The sequence below is a fragment of the Camarhynchus parvulus genome, chromosome 12 (genome assembly GCF_901933205.1).
Source record: "Camarhynchus parvulus chromosome 12, STF_HiC, whole genome shotgun sequence".
In the NCBI taxonomy this organism is placed as follows: domain Eukaryota; kingdom Metazoa; phylum Chordata; class Aves; order Passeriformes; family Thraupidae; genus Camarhynchus; species Camarhynchus parvulus.
In genome coordinates, this window is record NC_044582.1 from 4,694,058 (window position 1) to 4,721,451 (window position 27,394).

The 27,394-nt window shown below is 40.5% G+C and overlaps 1 protein-coding gene across 2 annotated transcripts in view; it reads right to left on the reverse strand.

Moving 5' to 3' along the window:
• PRKCD (protein kinase C delta) overlaps positions 1 to 27,394 on the reverse strand; it is a 57,788-nt gene that overhangs the window by 16,443 nt on the left and 13,951 nt on the right. For both annotated transcript variants that reach the window (XM_030956492.1, XM_030956491.1), the window contains exons 2-4: positions 9,127 to 9,261; positions 5,031 to 5,230; positions 3,722 to 3,782 (exon numbers count right to left, since the gene is read on the reverse strand). In XM_030956492.1, the coding sequence (XP_030812352.1) occupies positions 3,722 to 3,782; positions 5,031 to 5,230; positions 9,127 to 9,241 (376 nt within the window). In that variant the 5' untranslated portion in view covers positions 9,242 to 9,261. The remainder of the gene's footprint in view (positions 1 to 3,721; positions 3,783 to 5,030; positions 5,231 to 9,126; positions 9,262 to 27,394) is intronic.

Sequence of the window (27,394 nt, forward strand, 5' to 3'; positions counted from 1 at the left end):
GTTAGCTACCTTAGGAACCACAGACACACCAACCTGCTATCTATGAAATCACCACACCTGCAACTGTCTGATTCTCCTAAAGAAAAATCAGAAGATAAAGCCTGCAGATGTTTTTTTCAATTCATGCAATTGCATTTCTGCTGCAGATTAGAGATGGGAGGTGCCACTGAATCATCTCCACATTTGCCAGATTTCTAGAAACAGCATTTTCTCAGTTAAATGATTAAATCATACCAACATCCCCATGTACAATTAAAAGGTTCAGTTCTGGCTCTTCAGCCCTCATCACTGTTATTTATTAAAAATGTGACCATCCTTCCACAAAACACCTTATCCATAGAGATGCTTTCTTCAAACTCTACTTTAGGCCCATACAATGTCCAGACTGAAATGGCAAATCTATTATTTACCCTATTATTTTTTCACAGATAACTCAGAAAAATGCTAAAGTCTCATGCTTCCCCAGAACTCAACACACAGAGAACAACATATCCAAAATGTATGCAGCTCTCTGGTTCATGTCTCTCTCCCAGAATTCAGAGAATTGAGATATCAAAAGCTTGCATGTAAATTACTCACCTTCTGGTACTTCTAATGGCATTTTAAGGAAAAAAATCACTGTCCCTTTCTGCAGGAAGCTGTAGCCAGCAAAACAGCAATTCAGGATTCAAACCCAAGACACAAGCACACTCCCACAGCTGCTAACACTGCACAAGACACTCAGGAGAGTGAGGCTCTGTGTTTTCTTACTCGAGGAGGTCATTAACCACATTTGAATAAACAAAGACCAAGCAAAGCATTAAACTTATTTCAACTCCCACCTATTAAAACTAAAGCTGCTTTACAGAATTATAACCTAGTTTCAATACTACAACGAGAGAAGGAGGGGTAGAAGGAAAACAATTTCAAAATTAAAATTGAGGTTAACACCCTGTTCTCGCATTTCACACAACAGGAGAAAAGCTTTTGAGTTTCCAGCACAAACTCATATTCAAATCACAGGACAGAAGACAAAATGTTCTTTGACAGCTCTAAGTCAGGGCTCTGCAGTCCCCATTTTATAGGGTCTAGGAAGAAAAAAACATTAAGATTGGTAAACTTTTCATATGCAGCCCTAAATTAACTGGTCAGGCCTCAGTCTGCAAAAAGAATATTCAAATGAAAAGTCTCAGTGTAGTCTACCATGGAAGAACCATTAACACCAGCTTATTTGGTGATTTTTTTTGCTCTAAGAATATACCTGGTAATGGAGCAACAACGTTCTTATTTCTCTGCTCTGCAGCAGAGGAAAGCAGTTTTCTCTAAAGGTAGCAGAATGTTTGCTACTTAGAAGAAAGGTTTGAAAAACAGCAGCTTCAGTTTGCAAAACAAGCCAAAGAAAGAATTAGTCACTTTTGTGAAGTGCGTGGAGCTTTTCAAACAAAAGGTAGCACGTATAACTCAAAGATACAAATGGCAGCAACAGAATAAACCAGGGAACAACTGAAATACCAGTTTCAGAACAAGCCTTTTTTAGTATTTTAGAAACAGCTACCACAGAGTTCAGTATGCAAAGGCAGGTCAGAGGGAGAGCAAAGTGACAAGTGCATAGGAAGGAATGTGAACTGTCCCTGAGGGTTTCAGCAGGGTGGGGAATGGAGGTTGGCACAAACATCCCTGCACTGCACCAGCAAACCTCTCTGCTCTCACATTGGTAAGTGCTGATTTAACTGGAGAGAACATTTACAGCAGTGCAATGATGAGCCAAAAGTCAGTGTTTGCCTATTTAGCAGCATTACACACTGACATAAGGGAGGTTTACAACCTTGAGGAGGAGTAGTTTGTTAAAATGTATTGATATTTGCAGTGTTCACATTAAAGTATCAGATTGAGTGACTCTCCTTCACAAAAATATAGATGCATAAAAGTCTTGAAAGGCAATTTCCATCACCTCTGTGGTTTAGTTACCAAAAATGTATCAGCGACTAATTTCATATAAAGCAGAAGGTAAATAGGAACTCATTGCAAATGTCAATGGTCAAAAAAGTGCATTAAGATGTGACTATTAACTTGCCAATTAGAATATAAATGCATGACTTAATGATCTGTTTGGTATTTAGGCTTCATCTACCACCATCTGCAATCCCTAATAAAGGCAACAAAAAGAACTGCAAGAACATTGTATCTATTTTTAAATTATTTTGATTACTGAGTAAAATTAATGTAGTACTTTCAGCACACAAATATATTACCTTCCTACTAACAGCTAATAATAAATTATGGAAGGTTTTCACTTATGCCATCTCTACTTTCCTACATGTCTGTGTGGAGAGGAGGAAATATGCTTCAGCCTCATTAAATAAACAACTGAAAATACAGAAACTGGGTTTGTACAGGTTTGCTTGAGAAACTTCTGGGTGTCCAGGAGAAATGGATTTGTGTATATTGCATTAAATATGTATGATCAGAGTACCATTGCCTCAAGAAACAGCCTTGCACAGGAAACTATGAGAAAGACCAAAATGAGTATTTCCTAATAAATGGCTCATACCAGTTTAAATGCAACCTGAGAAAAGCTCCCACTTACAGACTCTTTAAAGTCCCAGTATTTTTTTTGATTTTGCTTTAAAGTGTTGACTTTCCATAGACACCCAAGCCACAAGCACATAGGGTGGGTTTTGTTGCCATCACAAAGATAAAACATCACCTCTGAAATGTAACCTATGCACATCACATTCTATCTTCAGTGTCTTCTTCACAGAAGGCACAAAAATGTATGGTACCTTCTCAATGAACTTGTTCTGGACAGCAGAACTGTGCTCCTTCTATAAATGTCTGTGGGGGAAAAACCCACCCATGCTTCAAAATTTCCTGCTTAGTCTTTTCAGTTCTTTATTAACACATACTATTAAACTGTATAAGACTGGTAGGCTAATCTGGCAGACCAGTTATAACTTTATAACTATAATATTATTCCCAAGAAATAATGGTTTTATGACTTCTAGGATGGGAAGGTCTTAATTACAAGCTGAGCAAGTTGTGAGGTTTACAGCATTTCCTTTAGGAAAGGACTCCCCAGATACACAAATCCACACCTGAATTCTTGGGTTTATTACTGTACTTGAAGTTTCCCTCCTAGTTCATTTCCAAGGAGCCTGTGTAGGTTTCTGAAACAGACAGGTTGTTCACTTTTTAAACTGGTACATCAGATCATTGACTAGATTTGCATTTTAATACTAAACCATTCACTCATTCCTACAATCAGTTTCTGTCATTAGTGAATAGGATGCCTGAATCCCAGGAAACTCAGACCCACTGCTCCAATCCACAAAAAAAATTTCCCACATAAGCTAGAGCAAGAGATTCAACTTCTTTGCACCTAGAAAGGAACAGATAATATATATTCCATCACATCAAAACATGAGAATAGACATATTAAAGATCCAAAATTGCCTAAATGCAACAGCATTTAGAAATGAACAAATCCTGCCATGAGTGCAAATATCAAAAAATAAAAACAAAACCAAACCTCCCCCTCCAAAAAAAAACCAAAAAAAAAAAAAAACCCGACCAAAAAAACCCAAAAAACCCCAACCCAAATAAACACCTGGAAAGCAAATTAATAAAATTAATAAGATTCTACTCAGATGATTTTTTTTTTGTAAGCTACATCATTTTGTGCTTTGCAAAAAAACAACCACCTTTTTCACATAACTGACTGAAAAGAAACTATTGACAATACCTGCATCTTCCAAAAAATACTGCACAGCCATCAGCACCTTCCCCTGAGGCTGAAGGTCAAGCTGTGGAAAGAAAGATAGCAACAGTGAAGTGTGTGGCTGACCGCATCTCTCAGGAATTTAAACAGCTCTTTCTAGGGTATCAAAGTAGACTATGCAATAACTATTTGATTACAATCCTCTTCCATATCTCTCTATTGCAGCTGAGTCAGGGGCTTTTATTCTCCTGCTTTTCCTCGTGTGCTGCATGGCTTTGATGTGTCCCCAGGAGTTCAGCACGGTCAGAGTTCACACTGTTTGTCCACAGCCCTTTCCTGTTCTGCAAAGAAGTTTGCTGGCTTCTGTTTTTACTGTTAGTAAACTCAATCTGCACAGGAACCCAGTTTTAAAAGAAGTCTATACAATACTTTATGTGTTTATTGAGAGTAGAAACCATAGCGATATCAAATGCTGTTGCTGGCAATGAAAAAAAGTGATATAATCAAAATTTATTTTCCTTTCCTCCTCAAAACCATTACACATGGTTTCTGTGGCAAATTCTCCAGACCAGCAAAAAAATAAGTGCCTTTTAAGCCAACAGCTGAGGTCAGTTCCTGTGCTCAGAATGCAGCCACTAATTCTTAAACTGCTGCCTTCATAAAAGATAAGAAACCCTTAACCACATAAGAGTGACTCAATCTTCACTTCAGCACAGAGCAAAGTACCCTGGGTTACACTAAATACAACTTGGGATGAAAAATCCAGTCCCCAGACAAAAGCAAACCACAGTTACATTAGATACACCCAGGAACATATCCCCAGAAATCCCATCATCCTACTGGCATAATGAGGGAGCTCATCTCTAAGGCAGTGTCTGATACTCAGAACATTTGCCCAACAAAGCTTACAGAAGGGCAAGACCTCAGTTACAGCTACTACTGCCAGGCTGTCTCCCCACACACAAAAATAACCTTACAGGCTATGCTGAGTGGTCTCTGCTGGCCATGATGCTCTGTCCAAGTCATGGTTGTACAGAGGAAGTTTAACACTGAGGATGTCAATGTGGTACCTGTTGTGTGGGTAATCAGCAGAGGATTTGAGACCACTGAACTGGCTAAAACTGATCACTATTAGCTTTTACTCTTTTGAATAATTGCTCTTGTCTTAGAAATCAAGGTGTGAAAAAAACCCCAAGCGTAACAGGTGAATACAAACTAGAGGGATTCTACTGACCTAGGAAAATCTGTAAGCCTCAAAGGCACAAGGCATTCATTCAGCTTGAAAGAAACAAAACTAGGTCAGCCATTTGGAGGAATGAATCTTTTTCCTTACCCAGAACTCTGCTTTGCCATTGCCTTTCTTGCACCGCTCTGCCAGCACTGACACACCCACAGTCACCTCAGACAGGGGCTCTTCTGCTGCTTTCATCAGCACGATCTGGATCACCCGGCCCTCGTAAATGTGGGCGTCAAAAGTCGATTTCCATTCGGGATACATGGTGGGTTTCTTCTGAACCAGAGTTTTTCCTCTCTCTGAAAGCCACACAAAAAAAAAAAAAAGAAAAAAAGAAAAAGAAAAGAAACTGTAAAATGTATATGGATCTAGTATTTGAACTCAACAAAGTAAAAGAGGGAATACTTGTACTGAAACTACAAGCAGACTTACTGCTTCTTTTACTGTTGTTGGAACAAGGTTTAAATACTCAGTTCAAAAGTTCATGACATGGAAGGTAAAGCCCACCCTGATGGACATGCAAAGGTGGTGAAGGGGTTAACATGGTGCTAGAGAGGAGAAGGGACAAACCCTGATGTGGAACTCATAAGCTGGGTTAGTCAGTCACAACTTGCCAGGGAACACTTGCATGGCTCCAGTCTGGTACAAATCTCCATGAGGTGCCATCTGACATGGTGGATACCTACTGCTATAAGATAAATTCAGATAAACCTCACACTGACCCAGTTGAAATTGAAACCAGTGTCTGAGAGATGAAGGGCTTCACATTTCATTAATCTACTTCCAAGTTATCCCAACATTTCACTTGAATTTGTAAGTCACTCTCCTTGGCATTGTACTCCACCATGACTGCTACTTTTTAAAGGGTATTTCAGGGCCTTATCTGTTCTCTACAGTCCACGCAGACCTTGTGTAGTTAAGGAATAACAAAAAAGTTAAAGTTACCTCAAAAAATGTCCTTTTTTCCTCTTTTCCTCTTCTTTTTTTTTTTTTTTTGGTTTCCTTTAAGAGCATCTCAGCACACTCCTTTGTTAGGAGTGTGCTGAGATGCTCTACTATTCTTATTAGATGGATTTTCTTTTCCTTTTTGCCAAGAAAGGCTTGATGATCCTTGAAGTCCCTTCCAGCCTGGTATTCTATGATTCTAATACACAGCTTCAGTCCCTCCTGCTACCCATTAAACTGATTTCTTCCTGTCCATATCTTTGGCACAGAAAACAGCTAGTGACTGCACAGTCTATGATAAGCTTTGGCATATTTCTACATCTGAGTCTCTAAGTCCCATCAACACATCCAAAGTGATGATGCCTCCTAAGAAACCACATCCAGCTCTTCACTGTGACTCTGGCACACAGAGCCACCTCCCAGTTTTCCTCTGATTTGCTGCCAAGTCAATTATTCTCCATTTGTGCCCAGGTAACTGAATACAATTTTCTACATTCTACACAATTTCTGCTATTTATCAAGATTTTTTTTGCAATACAACTGTTTTCTAAGTGCCTCTCCAGCTCCGAATGATCCATTTGCTGTTATGATGTCAAGGCAGTAGTAAAGCAGATTAAATACTTGGACCCTTCCCCAGGAAGCTGCAGTGTGGTTTGTTAGATACTTAATATTTTAAAACCTTCCTGGAATCTCAAGGCAAAGTCAGTGTTCATTCATGAAGGGCTGGCTGGATGCACTCCACTCAGCTGTGCTGAGCTCTGCAGACAAGCCCAGGGAATGGTGTCCCTGCACTGCTGTATTAGGGAATGCCTGCCAGCAGCAGCACTGGGAGCTACAGCTCAGACACAGCCCCGAGCCACTTGCCAAAGGAGATCCCAAAATGCTCAGAAATGGCCACCTGAGGACCTCTCCACTGCAAAGCAAACTTGAGCATTCCTCCTCTACTCAGTCAAAAGCTTTTCTCTTAAATTTGAGGAACTGTGCAGATGAAGGCTCAAGCCCTTCACAGTGTAAACCTACTTCCAGAGCCCTGTTCTAAGAAAAAAAAATTGAAAATATTGTCACAGAATGACTCAATTGTTTAGGTTTAAAAAGACCTTTAAGATCATCAAGTCCAACCACTAACCCAGCACCACCAAGGCCATCATTAAACCATGTCCCCAAGTGCCATATCTACACATTTATTTAGAGATCATTAAGACAGACAATAAGGGTGAGGAGGGGGATAAAAAGCAGGCTGTCTGCACAGCAAGGCTTTTACACTGGCCTGCTTTTTGGATTGCTGAAGCCAGACCCCTTCATCAAAAAGGCACAATTCAGGAGGCATCCTTGGCAATAGGAGAGATTGCATATTTGCAGAACCTTTGACAGTAATTCAGAGTTTGCAGAAACAGCAGCAGTTTGTAAAGAGTTGGTAATCTTTTTTGTAAGATTCTTAGAAGGGGAAAGAATGATTCCAGTCTGTTCACAGCCTCTCCCCTCCCTAGTCCCATGTCCCAATATCTGCTCTGATCAGTCAACTCTACACATTTTTACCCCACATAAAACATAGAGAAGGTGTCTCAGTTACTGGAAACAGCTTCCAGCCCAGCCACGCTGCTTTTGTAATTAAAATCATACTAATCAAGGTTTGTCATGGGTCACAATCCCTGTCTGCAAATGAACACTGGAGGGTCAGCAAAGGACAGCCTTCAAGAACATTTGAAGTTCCTGCCTCTGCTGTGCTCAGGCCTGCTTGGCTTCTCTGCTCACACTCCTGACTTCAGAACACACCCCCTGTTTGCAAACTGGCTCCACGCCTAATCATTAAGCTCTATGAGTTTCTTCTTCCTATACAATAATTTTTTCCCTGATTGTGTTTCAGCATTCAAATCCAGCAAAAAAAGCTGTTTCAGATCTTGTCAAACTGACAACAGGAGCATCAGATTGTTTTCCTGATTACTCCAATCACTCACCTCTCCAAAGAGTTCCCTCTCCTCCCCTTTTTTTAGTATATCAAAGACACACGGAAGCAAAGACTGGGAAATACTGGGACAATTCTACTTCTAAAAAGCAAAAGACTGGGAAAAAAAACCAGTGGATTTATTTAAACTACTTTCATTTCTCCACATATTCTGGCAGCTGCAACACCCTCAACACCATGTCTTCAGAGGTTCTCCCAGCAGATTAGGAAACTACTTCTTTGGAGCTTTTGCTGGATGACAACACTTTGTGGAAAAGGCACCATGCCTTGAATTTCAAGCTTAAATGCAGCTTTTATCCACAGCAATAAGTAAAAAGACCAATCATGTTGTGAGGAAGAAGAAACTTCACCCTTTACTGCATTCTTTGATGTTTTGTGAATCCCTAGAGCCACAGTGCAGAATTAGAGCTGCAGTCTAGCAATACATCAATTCCCTCTCATCCTGTTTGGCTGCAGTGGTGTATTGTAGCCAAATGTCACAAGATATTGTAAACCTTTGGACCAGTTTCTGTAAAGATGAGGTCTCTGAAGGCTGAGGGCCTGGTGAGTCACTTGCTCTGTTCAGCTGGAGAAGACTGAGGGGAGACCTCACTGCAGTTACAACTTCCTTGTGAGGGGCAGGCACTCATCTCTGCTCTGTGGTGACAGTGACAGGACCTGAGGGAATGGCCTGAAGTCGTGTCAGGGCAGGTGTAGGCTGGCTATTAGAAAAAGGTTCCTCCCAGAGGGTGGTGGGGCACTGAAGAGGCTCCCCAGGGAAGGAGCACAGCCCCAGGGCTGCCAGAGCTCCAGGAGCCTTTGGACAGGGCTCTCAGGCACAGTCTGGGACTTTTGGGGATGGCCATGCAGGGCCAGGAGTTGGACTCAGTGATCATTGAGGGTCCCTTCCAGCACAGCTCATTCTGTGTTTCTGTGCTAAGAGGACCTTCAGTGTGAGTCATTTCAAGCAAACAACTCAGCCAAAGTACCTCAGTTACTACAACAATAACAAACTGCACCTCTCATGCTCCAAGCCAATAAAGAGCATCTGCTGCTCTGTACCTCAGTTCCCTCAAACCTGCTGCAGACCAGCTTCCTGCCCTGAGTAGTAATAAAGAAACCTTGCTTTAAGGTGGGGGTAGAGGAAACAGCCATTTTATTTCTCCCACTCCAAAAGAAAAGCTCACATTGAAGTGCTTGGCATGACAGGAAGAGAAGGACTCACTGCCATTCACAGATTAAGGAGGTTTACAGTAGTTCTCAAAAATTTACTGATATTCAGAAAAGCATCTCCATTTGTAACCTCACCTGTAGTGAGAGCTTCCTTCATCTTGATAGCACAGAAAGGCTGTAGTTGTTCTCCTTGATTCTGCACAGGTCCCAGCTCAAAGGCGTTGAAAGATATCCGTAGGAAGGGGGCCATTGCTCAGGATGATACACACCCTATGTGGAAAGAAAGAAATAAAAATCAGAGTAAAACACCTGGTCTGAGACATGTAATAAAGTGACATATTTCTCAGCAGACATCAGAGCTTCTATTGAAGCTACAATCACATGGTTTCTATTCCTGTATTGCTTTCAGCGGCAATTCACAAATCCTAGGAGGCATCCAGAGCTAGTGATCCAACCTGTGACCCTCCAAAGCTGCACATGATGCCAGCAAAGAGAAGAAGGACAGGTAGGAAGAGTTCCAGAGCTACTGTGTCACCAGTTTTATTAAAATGTCAGGAATTGATTACAAGAATTCAAAACATCTGTGATTTCTCAGTCAGGAAACAGGTATTTCATTACAGTCTATCCCCAATTTAAAAGCTCCTGAATTTAGAGCAGATTTCATTTATAACTCACAGCACCTTTAGCAATGGAGTTTGTCCTGTATGTCATATTGTTTTGTGACACAAAAAGGAATTATTCAAAGGCTAAGAGAAAAGAGTAATTTGAGAGAAAAGCAGTGCTAGTGCATTTGGAGAATGAGGGATGCAAGGAAGGAGGGATTAGGAGGAAAGAGATAACAAGCTAACAGGAAGAGATGGTGGAAAAGACATTAAGACTTGAAATTGGGCTGAGCTGGCCTTTTGACTGAAGATTTTCAACCAGTCCAGTCAAGCAGCACTAGGAAGAACATTTCAAGCAATCTTGCGTGTGCTGGCATTTTTTAATATAAAGACATTGACCTGAGAAACAATTAACATTTCTCTTCTATCTCTAAAAAGGCCCTTACAGTCATCTAGAGAAAAGACTAAAATCAAGTCTCTGCAGCAAGACAGCATATAGCTCCTGACAGCATAATGATCTGCACATCTCACACTCTCCCCATGTGGGGACCATTTTCAATAAATGGAAAAATTTTATGACTAACTTTTATTGAGTTAGCTTTTTTTAACTGACTGTTTCCCCACTTTCTTTCTATGGAGTAAAACAAGAGTTAGAAAGCAAGTTTAGGATTGCTTGGCACCACTGCTTATCCCCCTGAAGAACAGAAAGCCACAACTATAATTCTCATTCACACAGACTCACAATAAAGCAATAACCCTCCCACACTACTCCACTGCTTATTGCAGTTTGGGGCATCATAGATGGAGGTGACCTCACAAAGAAAGAAAAATAGACAGCTTTTGTAAAAATTAACAAATACCATCTGCCAGCTCACTTTCACAAATGCAACTTAAGCACAGTGCTTATCAAGAGTTTTAATGAGGAACATATTTTAGCTGCTCAGGAGACCCCGTGCTCACTGTGTTCAGAACTACACCCCAGTGATCAGCTACAGGACTTGCCAGCAGCAGATCACATATCATTCCTACTCAACATGGATGTAAAAGAAACCAGATTTCAGCCTTGTTCACCTCTGGGAAACAGCTCTAAGGCTCCGTGAGGCCACAGGTAGAAAAAAACTGGGTAGGTCAAAGTGGAGCTCCCACTGAAGGTTTCTTTAACAGAATCACAGGAGAATTCTGCTGCAAGGGACAGCCCAGCAAGAAGTCACAATTTCCAGTAAGCCTTTGACTATATGCACAAAAAATTGGAAAGCACTGACAAAGCTAAACTAACAATTGCACTGATTTCAATCAGCCCACGTGACTCAAGCCAGTGTTAGTCCTGAGACAGAATACAAGGATTTACAACTTAGTTTTTTATCTCCAAGTCATCAGATGCAATAAATCATGTACAATTCATACACATTTTGAGGAATCCTACACCCTTTCTCATTTCCAATGGCCAAATACATTTGGATGCCATATTTTCACCTCTGCTTCATAGTTTTGGATATGGTTATTTGTTGTAGTTTCATCTTACTCAGCTTCAGTGCATCTCCAATCCTCATTTCTCACTCAAGAAATGCTACACACAAGCAATTCAGCAGTTAGAAGAAAGCACCAATATCCCAGAGTTTTTGATGATGCTCAAAGTCCAAGGTCATAGTGGAAACCAGAAGATAACTATATGCTTTTACATTTAACAAGAGCTTAAAAAGAGCCCAAACTCACTCAGCAGCTGCCTGCTCTTGCCAAGTTTCTCCACTCCTACACATTGTATGCTTTTTTCACAGATGTAGAGATCTTGAATGCCTGCATGCAAACTCTTCACTATATGTGGTAGACTATATTGTGACAGAGAGAGGTTAAGTGAGAAAGGAGGGCTTGGATTTGCTCCTCAAATACATCTTCTGATCCTTTCCTATGCTAAGATGTACTGTGAGATAGTTGACAAGGATCAGCTGCACTGCTGTAAACAAAACCATACCCCACTAAAACTGCTTTTGGCAGTGAAACTCAGTGAAAGAGATTAATTTTAAATCAACAAAGTTTCTCAAAATCCCTGCTGAGTACACTCATGTGAGAATGCATTTGAGAAGGAAAGACACTGAAAGCAGAACACAGGTTTTCCTTGTTGCAGTTTAGACAAGAGTCCACCTCCAGTCCCTGTGACTGTTACAGAAGTGACAGCACAAGTGCTGAATCTTGTTTTAAAGGCTGTATCTGTCAAGAACTGAAACTGCTGCAAAACAACAGCTTTGAATTGAGGGAGATTGTAAACTCTACTCGTATAATCTGCACTGCAGCTATGAAGTGTTAAAGCCAAACTGCTTTCCCTAAAGGGCAAGATTTTATCCAAACCAAATGGTGGAAAAACTGAGATGTGAGCTCCAAGAAAACTCCAAGTCTAAATGACAGATTCAATATCTCAAACAGTTTCAAAGTCAAAGTACAATCTGAAGGAAAAAATACCACCAAAAACAAAGGGAAAAACATTCCAGTAACATTACTGGAGATGAAGTACCTGGTGGTGGCCACACCTGGTGGTTTAGAGACACCACCAGATGCTGTCCTGAACGACATTCACTTTGTCAAGGATACCTGACCTTCTCTAATGCAAACTAAACCCATGTTCTATGCTATCAGGGACAGGTTCTGCAAAATCCATGGTACTTTCCATTGAGCTTTAAAATTGAGAGGTTTTGATTATTTAATATGGAAAGAAAATCAACAGTGTTATTATCAACTACAGAGAGAGAGGGGGAAACTGGAAACATCTTCACATCATCAATGTCAACACCTGCCAGATGAACAAATGCTCAATTTTCCCACTGATGTGTTTGTAACACGCAGTTTTAAAGAAATCTTCAAAGCAAAATAAAATATTAAATATTCCAAGGAGAATTTTATCAAGATTTGCTGGCACAAAATTCACATTAGATTAAAAACCTTGTTCACAGAGACCAAAGGGACAAAGGGTAAATTCTGCAGTGTTTCTCCTTCCAGCAGTGCCCAGCTCTCAGGGGCTGGGGGAAGGTGGTGCTTGCCAGGGTTCCTTTGTTGCTGTAATTCTGCCTTGTTATAAACAGTGAGGACAAGCCAGCCCTAACACAGCCCAGAAACAAAGACATGGTTGTAACTTTTACACAAAGCAGGAAGGCACATCAAAGCAGTGGATGATCTGGAGGAAATGCTGACACTGGCTGACAACAGAGCACTGAAGAGACTGAAAAGCAATGGGCCCAAACAGAGCCAGGCTGTTCCATCACTGATAAGGACCATGGATCCAAGAGAAATACAACGGAGAAAACTCCCCTGCAGGTTTGTGCCTCTGATTTCCTTGTATTAGCCTGTGAAACGTTTTGCAGATGGATGTAAAGCTGCAAGGCATCACAGCTGTTCCATGCTGTCTCACAGAACTGCTCTGGGCGCCATGAAATGCCTGATTCCTGCTTAGATCCTTGCTGAGGTTCCTTCCAGGGCCACACAACTGCTCTGGGAATCACCAACAGCACCACCCCCCATAAACAATGCATTCTTCCCTGAAAAGATGAAGCAGTAACTTTTTCTTCTTTAAGATGCAAAAGTATAGATTTTATACCTTTTTTACACAAGGGTATCTTGTCCTCTATTCTGGCAATGGACAAGAAAGACAGCACCAAATTACTGTCCAGCTTATTGCTCCCACAGCACTTCTAAACTCAGGAACAAGGTTCTCTGTGGTCTTTGTGTACAGCCTGCAAAGGTGATTGTGCTGCTTGCATGGCAATCATACAGGATTGTGTAATGCAAATAAAGATGCTGGAAGAGGGATTAGCATCCTCCACCTGGGCAGACTGGGTGTTTTTATTGTTCCTATGTGTGACAACCCACAGTCCCTGCACTTAGATCCTTTCAGCTGATGGTCCAAGAGAGTAAACCAGTATCTGTGCTGTAGGACAATTCACTGAACCAAAGGGATATGGTGCTAACCACTGTCTACATTGCACACCTGAGATTAATCTACAGAGAATTTTTGTTCTCTATCAAGCCCTGGCCTTTATTTGATGCTCTGTAGGTAAAAAGTCAATCTAAAAATGAAGTCAGTTTACAAGATGCTTATTATATTTGCTGTTATGAACCTTGTCAAAAAGACACATAGCAGCAGCCTTTATCAGCTGGACTTCCCTAGGCACTACTGCTACCCAAATAAACACTAAAAAACTTATAACCCACTTCAAATCACTTTACATCATGATGCTGAACACTCACAATCACCAGGGATAGCAAAAAACCCCATTATCCTCAGGTGCTGCCAGAGCTAAACTGACATGTTGCATGTAGGTCCCTGCAAAAAAAAAAGAATTCTGCAAAAATACTGCCCCTGCAGTAGCATCCCTTGTGCTTTTATTTAGGTTTAGCCATTTGTCAATTTAGGTTTAGCCATGAAGGTACAGCTATCTCCTATGAATGGTTTAATTTAGAAATTAGAATTGTGGGACTACACTCATGAAAGCAAAATAGATGCATCCAGTGATATTTAATAAGAGTGATTATCTTCAGAAAGACAAGGATAAGAAGAGCACTTTTAAAACAGCCCAGCAGCCCAATCAAGTAGAATTTCTGCAGTAATAGTTCTAAAACAGTGTATCTTCATAAAATGTTTTAAATTATTACACAACTCTATGAAAAGTAAAAAAAAGGCAACAAAAAATTTACACTCACAATTCAATTTACTTCCTCTTAAACTTACTTAAACTTACTTCCTCTTAAACATACATTGAATTCCAGTGTAAATGATGCAAGTTTTGGGGTTTATATTGTCTTTTTTTTTTTTTTTTAAGTACAAGTAGAGTGGCTCAGGTTCCTAAGCTTAGCTTGGAAAAAGTGTAGTTACCATTTCCTTCCCTTCCTCCCCCAATTATATTCTCTTTCAGATACTTCTGCTTTTGCTGTGTTAGGCCAAGTCCAGAAACAGAAACAATTACATAACAAAATCTGTCCCTGTGTTGCAACATTTTGGAGAAGAATCCATCCAGATAAGCCATGTAGCAAGAGATGTTCCTTGGTTTCATCCCCCTTGGCCAGAAGCACAGATATTTCCAAGTTTCCACGCTTCTTTGCTCAGCAGTCTCCTGCCCAAATCTGTGGCTGCTCTCTAAATTGCTGGTATTTCCCCAAAACCCTTCGAGGCAAAAATAATTTCTGATATTTTCCCTTATCCTTACAATGAGAAGCTTTTCAAAATATGAGCACCAGAAATATTTTTCTAAGCAGAGAAACTCTTTCAATCTTGACAGCACAAAGTTCTGGAAGCTCAAGAGGATGCAGATTGGAGGGAAGCAGAAGGTAAAGCAGACCCGATTTTGGGAGCTTTTAGGAAGACACAGAGCCCAATTTATTTGAGAACAGGATAACACGAGTAGCTCAGTAACAAGAGTTGACTGCTCTTAAAGTGGTTTCAAGTGCATTGAAGATGAAAAATCTGGATTTTACACTCAAAGATCAGAAAGTGGACTCAGAAATAGGCAGCAGGCCAGGCTGTCACAGAGCATATGCTGCAAGATAAAATCAGCATTTTACACCAAACATCCTTTTTTTGGAACCAGAGAACACTTGGAGCAACAATTGACTTTTCCAATATTCCACAACCACTACTTGGTGGGGAGAAGGGGAAGTACTGTCAGCTGTTTTTTCTTTAGAAGTGCACAAGAAATAGCCATTTAAATATTTCTTTTTAGAGCCCTGACTTCTCCTTCCTCTGTGAACACACAGGACTAACCATGGAACACTACGGGTCACTGTTTGTCACCATTGCCAAAATCAAGCTTGAAACAAAGTGCAAATGAATCCCCTTCCTTAATTTCAAACCCAAACATCACACATTAGAAACACACAGGGGAAGAAAGGCTGCCTGAAGCCCAAAGACTTTGTTAGTTATTTCTGATAGCACAAGCTGGTATAATTTGTTGAGCACAGCTGAAACAATATTTTGGAAGGATTAATACAATGGGGCTGGCTGGACAGACCCTTAGGAGGCTCCACGTGAATGAACCATTCATTAATACCAAATCACACTATGAAATGGGAGCATGTTCAAAACGTTTCGATAGGAGGCAAACCATGGCTCTCCTCTATGCAATGCATAATTTAAGTCTAATTAGGAAGCTTTTTTTTTGTCTTCGACATGGGGAATAAGTAGAGGCTGAGGTTTTTTCCCTTCAATTAAGTAACACAATCCCTTCCACATGAGAGGAAAAAACCTATTCTGTGAAAGGGATGAAGTTACACTTCTCTATAATAATGGCCTGTAGCCAAGCTCTACACCAGCTCTGGCTCTGTGTCATTAAGGAGGGCACTGAAGGAGCTGTGCTGAATCTGAGCCCCTGATCAGTTCCCACTTCCCCCATAATGGTCAAGAAATTGGGCAGCTTTTAGTCAGCATGACTGAATTACAAAACTGCACATCAAGTTTATCATGTGAATACTAGTTCTCCAAAGGAAGCAAGGCATTCTGCAAAAGGCTCCATGGACCTTTTTGTAACAACCAGTACATGAGGGCAGCTGAGCTACTCACAGCTTTCAGAAGGAACAGGGCAAAGGAAAATAGCCAAAGAAAATCCAGTGTACAGTAACTGTTTAGTTACCATGATCAAGCAGACAGGGATCCACATTCAGGCACACTGCAGTAACACATTTCTCCTCTAACAGAGAAGATAAATGCCAAGCCCATCCTCCAGTTCATTCCTGATGAATACTTTTATCTAGGATCCATTATAACATCCAAGATTTTCTGGCCTTCCAGTGCCTAAAGGGGCTCTAAGGGAGTTGAAGAAGGACTTTGGAGAAGGGCTTGGAAGGACAGGACGGGGGGATGGTTGCCCACTGCCAGAGGGCAGGGATAGATGGGATATCAGGGAGGAATTCTTGGCTCTGAGGGTGCTGAGGCCCTGGCACAGGTTGCCCAGAGCAGCTGTGGCCGCCCCATCCCTGGAAGTGTCCAGGTTGGACAAGACTTGGAGCCACCTGGGATAGTGGAAGGTGTCCCTGCCCATGGCAGGGGGCTGGAACTGGATGAGCTTTGAGGTCCCTTCCAATCCAAACCATTCCAGAATGTTGTGATTTTCTGCTCAGTTATAAGTTTCCTGGAAATTGAGATGTATTTCCCAGAAAGAAGAACAGATAATGCCAACAACATCTTTTCAAACCAAACAGAAAACACTGCTTTTCTCTTCAAAACACTGGAGGGGTTTCATGTTTGGGTAGTTTCTTTGTATTTTCCACTGAATTCCCTTCACACCGGAAAAGCCAAATACCATAAAGATAGTAAGTCAACTACAGTTTAAGATAAAAAGGAATTTTTAATTTGTCTTATTTCAAATGTACTGGGTTAATGAGTCTACGTGAACCATGACGAGGGGAAAAAACGGAAATAAACCGAACATTCAACAGAATTATAAAAAATGCCTTCTAATACACTGTAGTAAGAAAACAATTTTAGTTTGCTCATTTGAAAACATCAGCAGATCATGCAGTCTAAGTGCCTCTCCAAGTGTACAAGCCTCCAAGTCAAAAATTTATCCTACTGCCAGCACTTATGACCTAATCCTCTAAGTATCTGGAAAACTAGAATATTCATTAGCTGAGAGAACTGTATCATCATTCATACAGGCTGGAAAGCTGCTGCTCAGATAACCTCATCAGAGGGAACACAATTCAGCCCATGGATATGACCAAGGCTTTTCACTAAAAGGGTGCAAGTGTTATGAACCAAAAATTTTGCTCATTAACTGTGTATGGAGTTGTAGGAATAGATCCAGTCCACCCTCCTGACTGCATCTGGCATTATTTGGGTTGTTTGGTTTGTTCTTTTGAGGTGACCTTGAGGGTCCCTTCCCACTCAAACTATTCTGTGTTTTTAAGATGGGCTGGATCTGCTTTTCTGAGCACAGTACTCCTCTTGCTCTTTCCTGGCACTCAGAGGCTGCTCAGGGCAGGTAGAAATCATCCTTTTGTTCTTTTGTTCTGGTTGTTTCATTACTGGGAATGTGAAAGCCGAAAAATCAAACAAGAAACGTAAATAACCAATCTTAGCCAACTTAATCAAGACCTTTTACTATGGTTTATAAACTGAAAATAAACAGTGAAGCTGTACACGCATCATTACCTGTGATTCTGTGATCTCTCTTCTGCAATGAAGAGAGAAAAGAAGCACAGCTCTGTTCCACTGAGGATGTACAGGGAGATGCTAAATAGTGAAGGGCCACAGGGGTTCATCAGGAGAAATTGGGAAGAAGCAAACATAACCAAAACTTGTTTTAAATTAATACAGCTTTGCTCCTACTGTAATTTCAAGGTTCAGCCCTCGACTTGCAAAAAGAGATAAGAAATGGAACCACAAGTGATTTTTAACTGTCCCCTCCCCTCTGAATCACCTTCTGGAAGAAATGAGCATATAAAGCTCTACAGCAGACCTGGCATTCCCAAAAATACAGAGAACAGGCACAGCTCATTAACAGCAAGTTGAATTTGAGCATAAATAGATCTCAAGAGAAATTTGGGTTACTCAAAGGTAGCAGAGTTTGCATAACAAGCTGTAAACTCAGGGTGAGATGTACAATTTAATACCACTTTAAATTTCCTCTTTTTTTTAATCCTCCTGATAAGAAGTTAACCGTGAGCACTTTTTTTTTTTTTGCCTTTTCCTGAATTTTGTGGTTTAAACATGTAAACTTCACACTCTGATGGATCTAAACACTTAGGATTCATGTCTGCTAATAGCCATATTGAATGATTTTCCAGTAAATGATTAAATACACATCATTTTTGTACCCTTATGGGGCAAGAAAACCTTTAAGCATTGAAACATCTGGAACACAAGCCAGTAAATGAGAAAGAAAAAGCTAAACAAAAATCCCTGGAGCTTCTGATAAGCCTTGTTTGTAAAGACAACCATGTCAGGACATGCACAACTATTTTAGGTTTGGGGAGCATAAGGAGTTGTGTGGACTGGGTACGGTCAGGAAAAACCTCTGGGCGCCTTCCAGAAATGTTATTCCTGCTGCCTGAATGCCTGTCACATTTCTGGACAGTGCAAATCAAATTATTAAGTGTGTATTATTTGCCATGGCTTTTTCCAGCTTCCACTCCAGTGCTCATCCTACTAAAAACTGGAGAAACACTTAAAAATGAGCGGTTTGCTTTTCATATGCAAAGCCCCACACGTACAGAGAAACACAAAGCAAATAACCAAAGAACTTCACTTCGCAACACTGCAAGCCAGCACCTGCTTTGTTACTTTACTGGGTCATTGCAGTGATGAACATGTTGGTAAACAAGACACAGACTTCATTACTTGTCTAAAAAAATACTTTCAGGAAGATTTGTGCAACTGACTTGCCAGGGTATCTACAGATTATCCAAAAAGTAACGGAAGACAAAGTCTTTGATTACAGTTGTACTCTTGTGTCCCAGTTAATCCCCAGAAGCAACAGAGTGTTCAATGATTTTCCTACAGACAAGATTTCCTGGCTCATTATGGCCTCTCACTTTCTCCATCACTAAATGGATAAATGAGTTAAAGTCTTGGTCACTTTCCCTGCACCTTCCAATTATTTCTGAGGGTTTTTTTGCTGCACATGTTTCTTCTGCCATAGAAGTGCTTCTGTACAATAACTTTTATAGCAACTTTTTTTTTGATAGAAAGGACACATCCTAATGGTCTGCTTTGCAACCATGCTGGGATACTGGAGGTGACAGCAGGCTGGGGGGTTTTGGGGTTTTTCTGTGAGATCATTCAGTTAAAAGGGATGGGGCATGGCTGCTACTGGCACAGAAAAACTCAGGAGGAAAACCAAAGGGCTGTAAAGCCCCACAGCTCCTGAGGCAGTAGCCCACACCACAGGTACAATGTTCTTCCCAACCCTTCCAGTGCTTGAAATGGGACAGGGAGGTCACAGAGTGAAGCCCACAGGAACCAGAATACTCCCAGCATTTCCAAATGCAAAGGTTCCTGCATGGAAAGATGGTCCCCAGGCAGCTGAGTGGGAAATTCTCTTTCCACATGGTGTCATTTGAGTGGATCTACCCTTAATGGTCTGCCCAGTCCTGCCTCCAAATCTTTCCTCTGTGAATTTGTGCTATCCACACTGCCTTGATTCTTTCCCTTCTCCAATGCCAAGAGGCTCTTTCACACTGTTTACCATGCAGCTTGCTTAATCACAGCTTGCTTAATTATAATTACCTTGGCATTTTGTCTATCTGAAATACCTTTCACTTCCATGAAGCAGCAAATGAGTGAGTAGTTAGTGCTGGCCAGGAGCTCTCGTGATGTTTGCAGCAAACCCAGCATAAATTAGCCCAAAAAATTCCTTTCTGCCTGGTGGCTTGCAGCACTCAGCACTCCCCAGACCACAGGATGCTGGCTTTTCCCCACAGGTATGGATATTTGCTTCTACTACAGCACTAAGTACATAAATCCTGGGGTAAATTATGGTTTTTTTCATATTAGCTATTACTGCTGAACCCACAGACACGTTTTGTGACCAGGACTGAGATGCAATTCACACAATTAAGAAGAGGTAAATAGATGCCCATAACCCACTTCTTACAAAAAATTAGTCCACATTTTGAATAATTTGAGAGTCCCCAGTACTGAGTAAACAGAAGTTAAATCAACTTCAGCCCAATGAATTACAGTTTTGTGGGAAAGAGCTGCAGACAGCTACATTGCCAGCCTTTAATAGACAACCCCACTCTGCTCCTGTGGGACTATTAAAAAATTAAAATATTTACTGAGACCTGAAAAACAGCTATATTGAAGAATTTATTTGCTTGTACTTTGAAAATGCTTAATTAAAAAGTGGTCTGGTAAATATAATTTTTGTGCTCCTATGATGTATCTCCTTGTCCCCAATGCAGTTTTCCAAGCAGAGCATAAACGCTTTCCTAACTGCTCTAAAACAAAATCCTCCTCCGAAAATGAAGTTATGAAGCCTATTTCTGACAGAAAATCACTTAAAATTCATCTGAGGAGATGTCAAAGGAGAAAAGAACCTCACGATTCTCTTGCAGCTGTCAGCACCCCACCTTCATCTCCAACATGCTCTGAGGACCTGCAGCAGGTGAGATGCGCAAATATGGATCACACGCACAAAGATCGGATATCCTGAGCAAGGAGAGTAATTTTCATAATTACCTCCTCTCATTAACATTATGTTCCACCAAAGCAGCAGGGCTTTTTTTAGTTTTAAAATGTTATGAGGAAAATACTGCATAAAGCCATCTTGATTTCCAACACATGTCAATTGAATATTGTAAAGTTTGATACAATCTTGACTACCAAACATATAAAACTACTTAGAGCAGCTCCCTTGCCAAAAGGCAAAATTTAACTTCCATATCTTGTGTAAGTGAAACTGAGGAAAGTTTCCAGTATTACTGGAAATACTGGAAATAGTGTATGTCATGCAGTGTTTGCTCAGTGGTAGAACTATTTCCCTTATTTTGTTAGGATTACAGATTATAGTTGAGTATAAAAAAATACGGTATTTTAAGTAACAACTTACACACCTCAAGTAAATCATACAAAACTATTCAAGCTGCTATCATTCTCTTTTCCACAGGAAGGGTTAAAAAGGAAAATGGAGAATAAACTCTGTGTGGCTGACTTCAGACACTACCCTCAAAAACTACACAGAAACCCCCAGAGCAAGGTCTGCATCTGTCCTACCATTACTTACAGGGTAAAAGGGTACCTAGAAATAAAACAAGAACTTCTCAGAGAAGAAATAAAGAAAAAAAACTGGTGAAGATAGATTCTTTCTTGTTATTGCAAGCAACATTTTTCAAGCAATAGCATTCATTTACAGTGGATGATGGACAGGCAGAAAACACCTATCTGGCATTAGAGAATTAAGACAAATTGAAAATAGTTCTTTTTAAAAAAATGGTGCTAATCATATTCCTATTAACCTACCTTAATGCATGGAATTGATATCACAGTCAACTGGATGTGTACACTGACCTCTTTCAAAATGTTTAATGTTAGCTACAAGGCTCAGTGCAGTGTAGCTAAACATCAGAATACTTTTAAATTGGGGCATTAGGAGTTACAAGAGTTTAAATCTCTACTTATTCTGATAAAATCTCCTCATGTTGCTACCACCTCTGAAAGACTCAGATACAACAAGTAACAAATACTACATGTATTTAGTACAGCTCTGGAGCAGCAACACATAGTGTAGGCACTGCCCAAGAAAGATTCTACACCCTCCCCAAAAGCAGATCTGAGCAATTACCTAGTTTTACTTTCAATCTTTGAACACAAAATTAAAATAGAAGCACTTTAAGCATCAATCTGTACTATTGCATAATCCAAAAGCAGTTTAGGAGACTTAAACAGTAGTGGGGTAGAGTTGTTTCCATTGTTTGTAACTAACTTCCAACACCATGTTAAATTTTAGGACAAGCAAGTACAATAAACTCTGCCTACGGAGCAGAAAACACTGTTCAGTTTGGTTTTTCTTGCCAGTAAATACTTTGTGGCTCTTGCTTAATTCAGAACAAACTTTCAGGATGGTCTACAATGAAAACATTAATTTCTGTTCTCCAAACAGAGAATGGTTAGAATCTCTAAACAATTTTCAGTAACAACTTTAAAAGGCACAGTTTGAACACTTCCAGCATCTCCTAGTGAAGTTACATGAGCCACACAGAGGAAAAGCCACTCCAGGCAGTTGTATGGAGTTCAGTGGAGCACAGCATTACATTTAAGATCTTGGCATGAGAGAGTCAAAAGATCAAGGTTTGGTTTGTGACCCATTTACTGCTGACCTCCCTTCCTCTGTTCCCTTTTTCTATCATCACCTGCCTACCAGAAAGTGAAGCTGCACAAATGGTTACTGACAGGCTTGGCTACTAAGCAGCAATACCTCATCATAGCTAAGGATTAGCATCTAAAGTCTCAAAAGCCTTTTACCATTTCTTTCAAAAACACTTAACAGAAAGAGTGAATATTATACTTTCAGCAAGGTGTCAGGATGGCAGGTTACAGGCTCCTAACCCCAATTCAATATATTTCTGAGGCAACCAGTGACTGAATTTATATTCAGCATTTTTCCTCCTGTCCCCTATAGCAAAGAGAATCAAGAGTCTGTGTAATTTTGGAAAGATGCATTATGTATGCAGGTTAATTAATTTGCTTCCATGACCAGACAGGGACCAGCCTCTTAGGATTCCTCCTTGATGTGAGTAATTCTTGTGGAAACTCCCAACTTCCGTGCTTACTCATAAACCAAGGAGGCAGACTGCTGAGTAAGGACACAGCTCAGAACTGCACAGACAGGTAATCTGCCATTACAAATACTCATTAAAGTACTGCACTTCCTAAAGCTCCCTTCCAACATCCTTTTTTCAATCTGAAACAAATTTACTAAACTTAAATCCAAGGGGAATCTCAGGAAGTTTGTAGAATATCTACCCGCCTTTGAGATATATCTTTATAAAATTATAAGAATTTTTTTTTCAAAAGTTTTTTTCCTTTTAAAGGCCTTTGAAAAAGTGGGATGTTTGAATCAACCACAAAGACAATCCACTGAAGAGCTGAAGGGCAGAGGAATAGAACTTCTGCATTTGAGTTTGGGATAAGAAGACTACAGGCCAGGCTTGATGTAGATGTCCGTAGCACCTTAAATGACAAGTTCGCAGTTGATATCCTACACAGTTTATGTGAAACCTATTTTTCCTACAAAACTGTTACCCTGAAAACCCCTGGGCTTCCCCTACAATAAATAATGACAAGTAAACCAAGCTGAATACAAGGAATGATGGAGAATGGAAATGCCCAGGGAAGTGAAAAAAGAGAACTTAAAATAGAAAGACTAAATTTATTCTACTTGATTCTCTGCCTGGTTTTTTACCCGTGATTAGCAAGAGTTTCATGTTATCTACTCATCCACCAGACTAAAGGGTACCCAAAGGCAGACCAGTGACAAGACCAGCCTTACAACATGTTAATTCTTTTATTCATTCCCTTACACACAAGGGAGGAATCATTTCGACAAAAGTTTCACAACACCTCAAAACCAAAAACTCCTTTACCTCAAGGATCACTACAGCCCAGGTTCTTTGTTTTTCCTCCTGGGGCCAAGGCCCAGCTGGCCTCAGTTTCAGGAGGCACCTCTCAAGTAGGAAACAGCAGCATTCCTTCAGGTTTCAACATTCATTGGACTCACTACCAACGATGACTGAAACCTCATTTTCACATCCAAACATAAACAATGGGGAGAGATTAGACTGCAGAGAAGCAATTGGTGATCTCTGCTACTACAGGGAGGGGTGTTAGTAACCATAAAAGTAGACAAGGTCCCAAGTTGAACTGTACTGTTTTCCTTTGAATCTGATCCTGAATGCCCTATGACACTGAGAAACCTTTTAACTTCTCTGCTCTTTAGTTTGCTCTAATAAAACAATATATAGACACTTGACAAAGTACTTTAATTGTGAAAACTCACAACAGAAACTTTAGTATTAAAAATAGGATTTGTCAACACCAACCCTCAACTCAATTTCAAACACATGTATTTACAGAGGAAAGCAAAACTACTTGGTCTGAACAAATTCTACAAATAACAGATACATGGAAGAGCCTACATTTTGAAATTGAGATTGTCAATCACAGCCCTGTCTGCAGAACAGCTATCACAAGTCAGCTAAATGGTGGAGGAATGGCAGATAGGGAGCAGTGGCCTCTGGAGGCTTTGTGGCATTTGCCAGCTGTCAAAATACAGCTCAGCTCCATGGGAACGCACCAAACATTCCCAGACACTCTGCCTGTAAGTTTACAAACACTCCATAAATAATGCTTAAGCATCTAACAGGAGAGAGACTCACACATGACATTGAGAACCAGCAGTACAAGCAATGCAAACTACAACTTGAGATGAACAGAGATAACCAGAGCTTCTGAAGAACTCAAGGTTGTTTCCCCATAGGTATTTAGCAGGTGAAACAAATGTTCTGGACCACACAGTGTGCAGAGAGAAGTCAGTAAGAGCCAAACCACAGAACAAAAAGGAGAGATCTAGATCTGGAAGAAACAACTCAAACATGTTTGAAAGCCAAATTGTTAAGAGAGTTTAGATCAGTGCCTGTCAACTGTACCTAGCATGGGATTAAAACCAGGCAACAGGTGGGAGGGAAGGATGGAGAGAAACTTGAGAAGTTTTACTTTTGTTGCTAGCTTTCACTTTGTCTTAATCACCCAGGGGACAGACCTTGATGGCCTGGATTTTGGGATACACACAGCATGAATGATTCTTCCTTCTCAAGAAAACTAACAGATTGTATACACACAGTTCTGGATTATCAGAGATTTAAGTCTGCTTATGATTTTCTCAAGTGACAAACCCTAATTAAGTGTATTTAGAAGAATTTTTTTCCTTTCATAATTCCTCAGTTAGCTCCTGTAACTTCTGGAGAATTTTAACCCCTCTTTTGGGCATAGTTTACAGACAAACGTTCCTGCTCAAACAAACTATGGGAGAGTACATGGGAACACAGAATTTACCAGAAGACACAGTAAAAAACAAAAAGCATTAACACCATGAGTGCACTGATACAATACTGGAAATTCCTAGGTCTTGAAAATAGGAATTAAGTGCTTTGGGGAAAAAACAGTTGTGCTGCAACTTGGGAATCAAGCACTCCACATTTTAAGGGACTAAATAGCTCATGTATGAGTGCCACTCCTTTGAGTGGCAGTGTCCTTGTTGGGATGCATTCCAGGGACCACAAGTTCAGCTGAGCTCCTAAATCAGTACATGTCTTCTTAGGAGGCATCTCCCAGGAACAGAAATGATGGATAAACCAGCCTTGATGGACTCCAGCGGCCTCAGCAAAACCAGTCAGTATCACCCCTAAGCTTGGAGACTGAAATGATGGGCCATCCCTGTTGCATGGGGGGAGATGAAGGAGAGGGCTGGTCCTGGGCTGCAGAGGTAGGGAGAGTCCCCAAAACATTTTAAGACTTTGGTCAAGGCCTTTTTAGTTTTTTTCTCTTCATCTTATTGTGAGGGCAGCTGGGCACTTTTTGTTTCAGAAGGAACAAAGCGCCAACACAGAAAAGCAGCTATTTATATATTTATTTTTTTAATCTTCCAGCAGGTGCTGAGCTATGTAAAATCATTAGATGGATCACTGGCTTATTTCCAAACAATGGTTCCTCTTTTACCAGGAACCTGTAGGATGGTGCCTTCTGAGAAAACACTGAACAACTTTTCTGGAAGTTGACTGACAGTTCATTGTGTCTATTCCATGTGCATTATTTGAGGATCATATAAATATTTCAGAGCGGCATCAGAAAGATAAAGCTCTCTCTGAATACATGCAGTTTAACCTGTGTAAGCACATAGCTCTTTCAGATTGCTCCTCTCCCTTTGGAAATACATTTTTGAACGCTAGACAGTAAAAATATATTAAAACGCAGACGTAGTTAACAGGTGGTTCCCGTGCTCTGTGTACTTATGTACACAACTACAAATTAAATTATGACCTCTGTTACCCAAATGACTCACTGAGAACAGCAATAACAGCCTCTGACATGCACTACAGTCATGGCTGCCAGCAAACTCCACTGAAGCTGCTTAACCTCTCTGATTAGTAGATGTGGTTTTGGTTACTTACAAGTATGTCTAATTTTAATCATAACACTGAAGTTCCACAGACATGGCAGGTTTTCTGCCTCAAAGGCACAGAGGAGTTTTTAAGTTTCATCCAAAAAAAAAATTCAGCTCTTTATTAGGACATGGCTATAAATCACATGGTATGTGAAGACACATGGTATGTGAAGACACTCTGAAGACACAGGTATAGTTGAGTCTATCTCTAAAATATGACCTTAGTATCTTAAATAGATGAGAAACTTTTACTTTTCCTATAACAATTCCCCTCTTTTAAAACGCAAATAATTCCATCTCAATGACACAGTGAAATTACCCTGAAAAAATTTTGACTTAGTCTAATCACAAACACAGTGAACAAGAAAATTACTGACACTATCTTCAGAGCAGTTTAAGCTAATAAACAGAAAAACTCCCCCCAAAATAAGACACCATTCCTACTAAATTAAAGAGAAACAAAAACCCCCCAACTTCCTCCTCTCTTTACACATTTAAGGAAGGTACTACACTACTACAGCCAGCCTCAGTTCTAGTTTGCATGTTAATCCTCACTTGGGCACTTTCCAACATTTCAGAAACACATTTTTCTGGCTGGCAGTGGAAGACATGGTACACATACAATGTCTGAAACTGGCATGATTTAGGCCCCATGGGTCCTTCCAGCATGCAATGAAATAAAATGAATTGTTCTACCAAGGGACCGGATGAAATTTCTGTCCCACAGTATTCCTTCTTCCCAGTGACCTTGTTAGGCAATTATCTTCCCTTTAACATGGAAAGCTGGCAGCTTGCCCCTTCAAATAGCTGCATAATAAACTAAATTGCCTGCCAAGAGTACTTGCCTGTCATACCTGTCTTTCATACTTGGCAAAGATTTCACTCTGCCTTCTAAACCTCTTGGATAGGGGCCGTGACCACGCCTAGGCAAGACAGAAACAGTCACATCACTGGGGGAGTATCTGGAATTTTTCCTTGAATACACAAGGTAGTGGATGAGTAATGCACTAACTCAAAAAAGTCACCAAGTTTGTCTTTCTTAGGGAGCCCAGAACACCAGTCTGTGCTTCCTACCTGTTTCTAGTACAGGTTAACCACAAGAATTTCACTCTACTCAGTTAAATTCTATTAAATCAAACAATAAGGAAATTCACTGTTAATCCC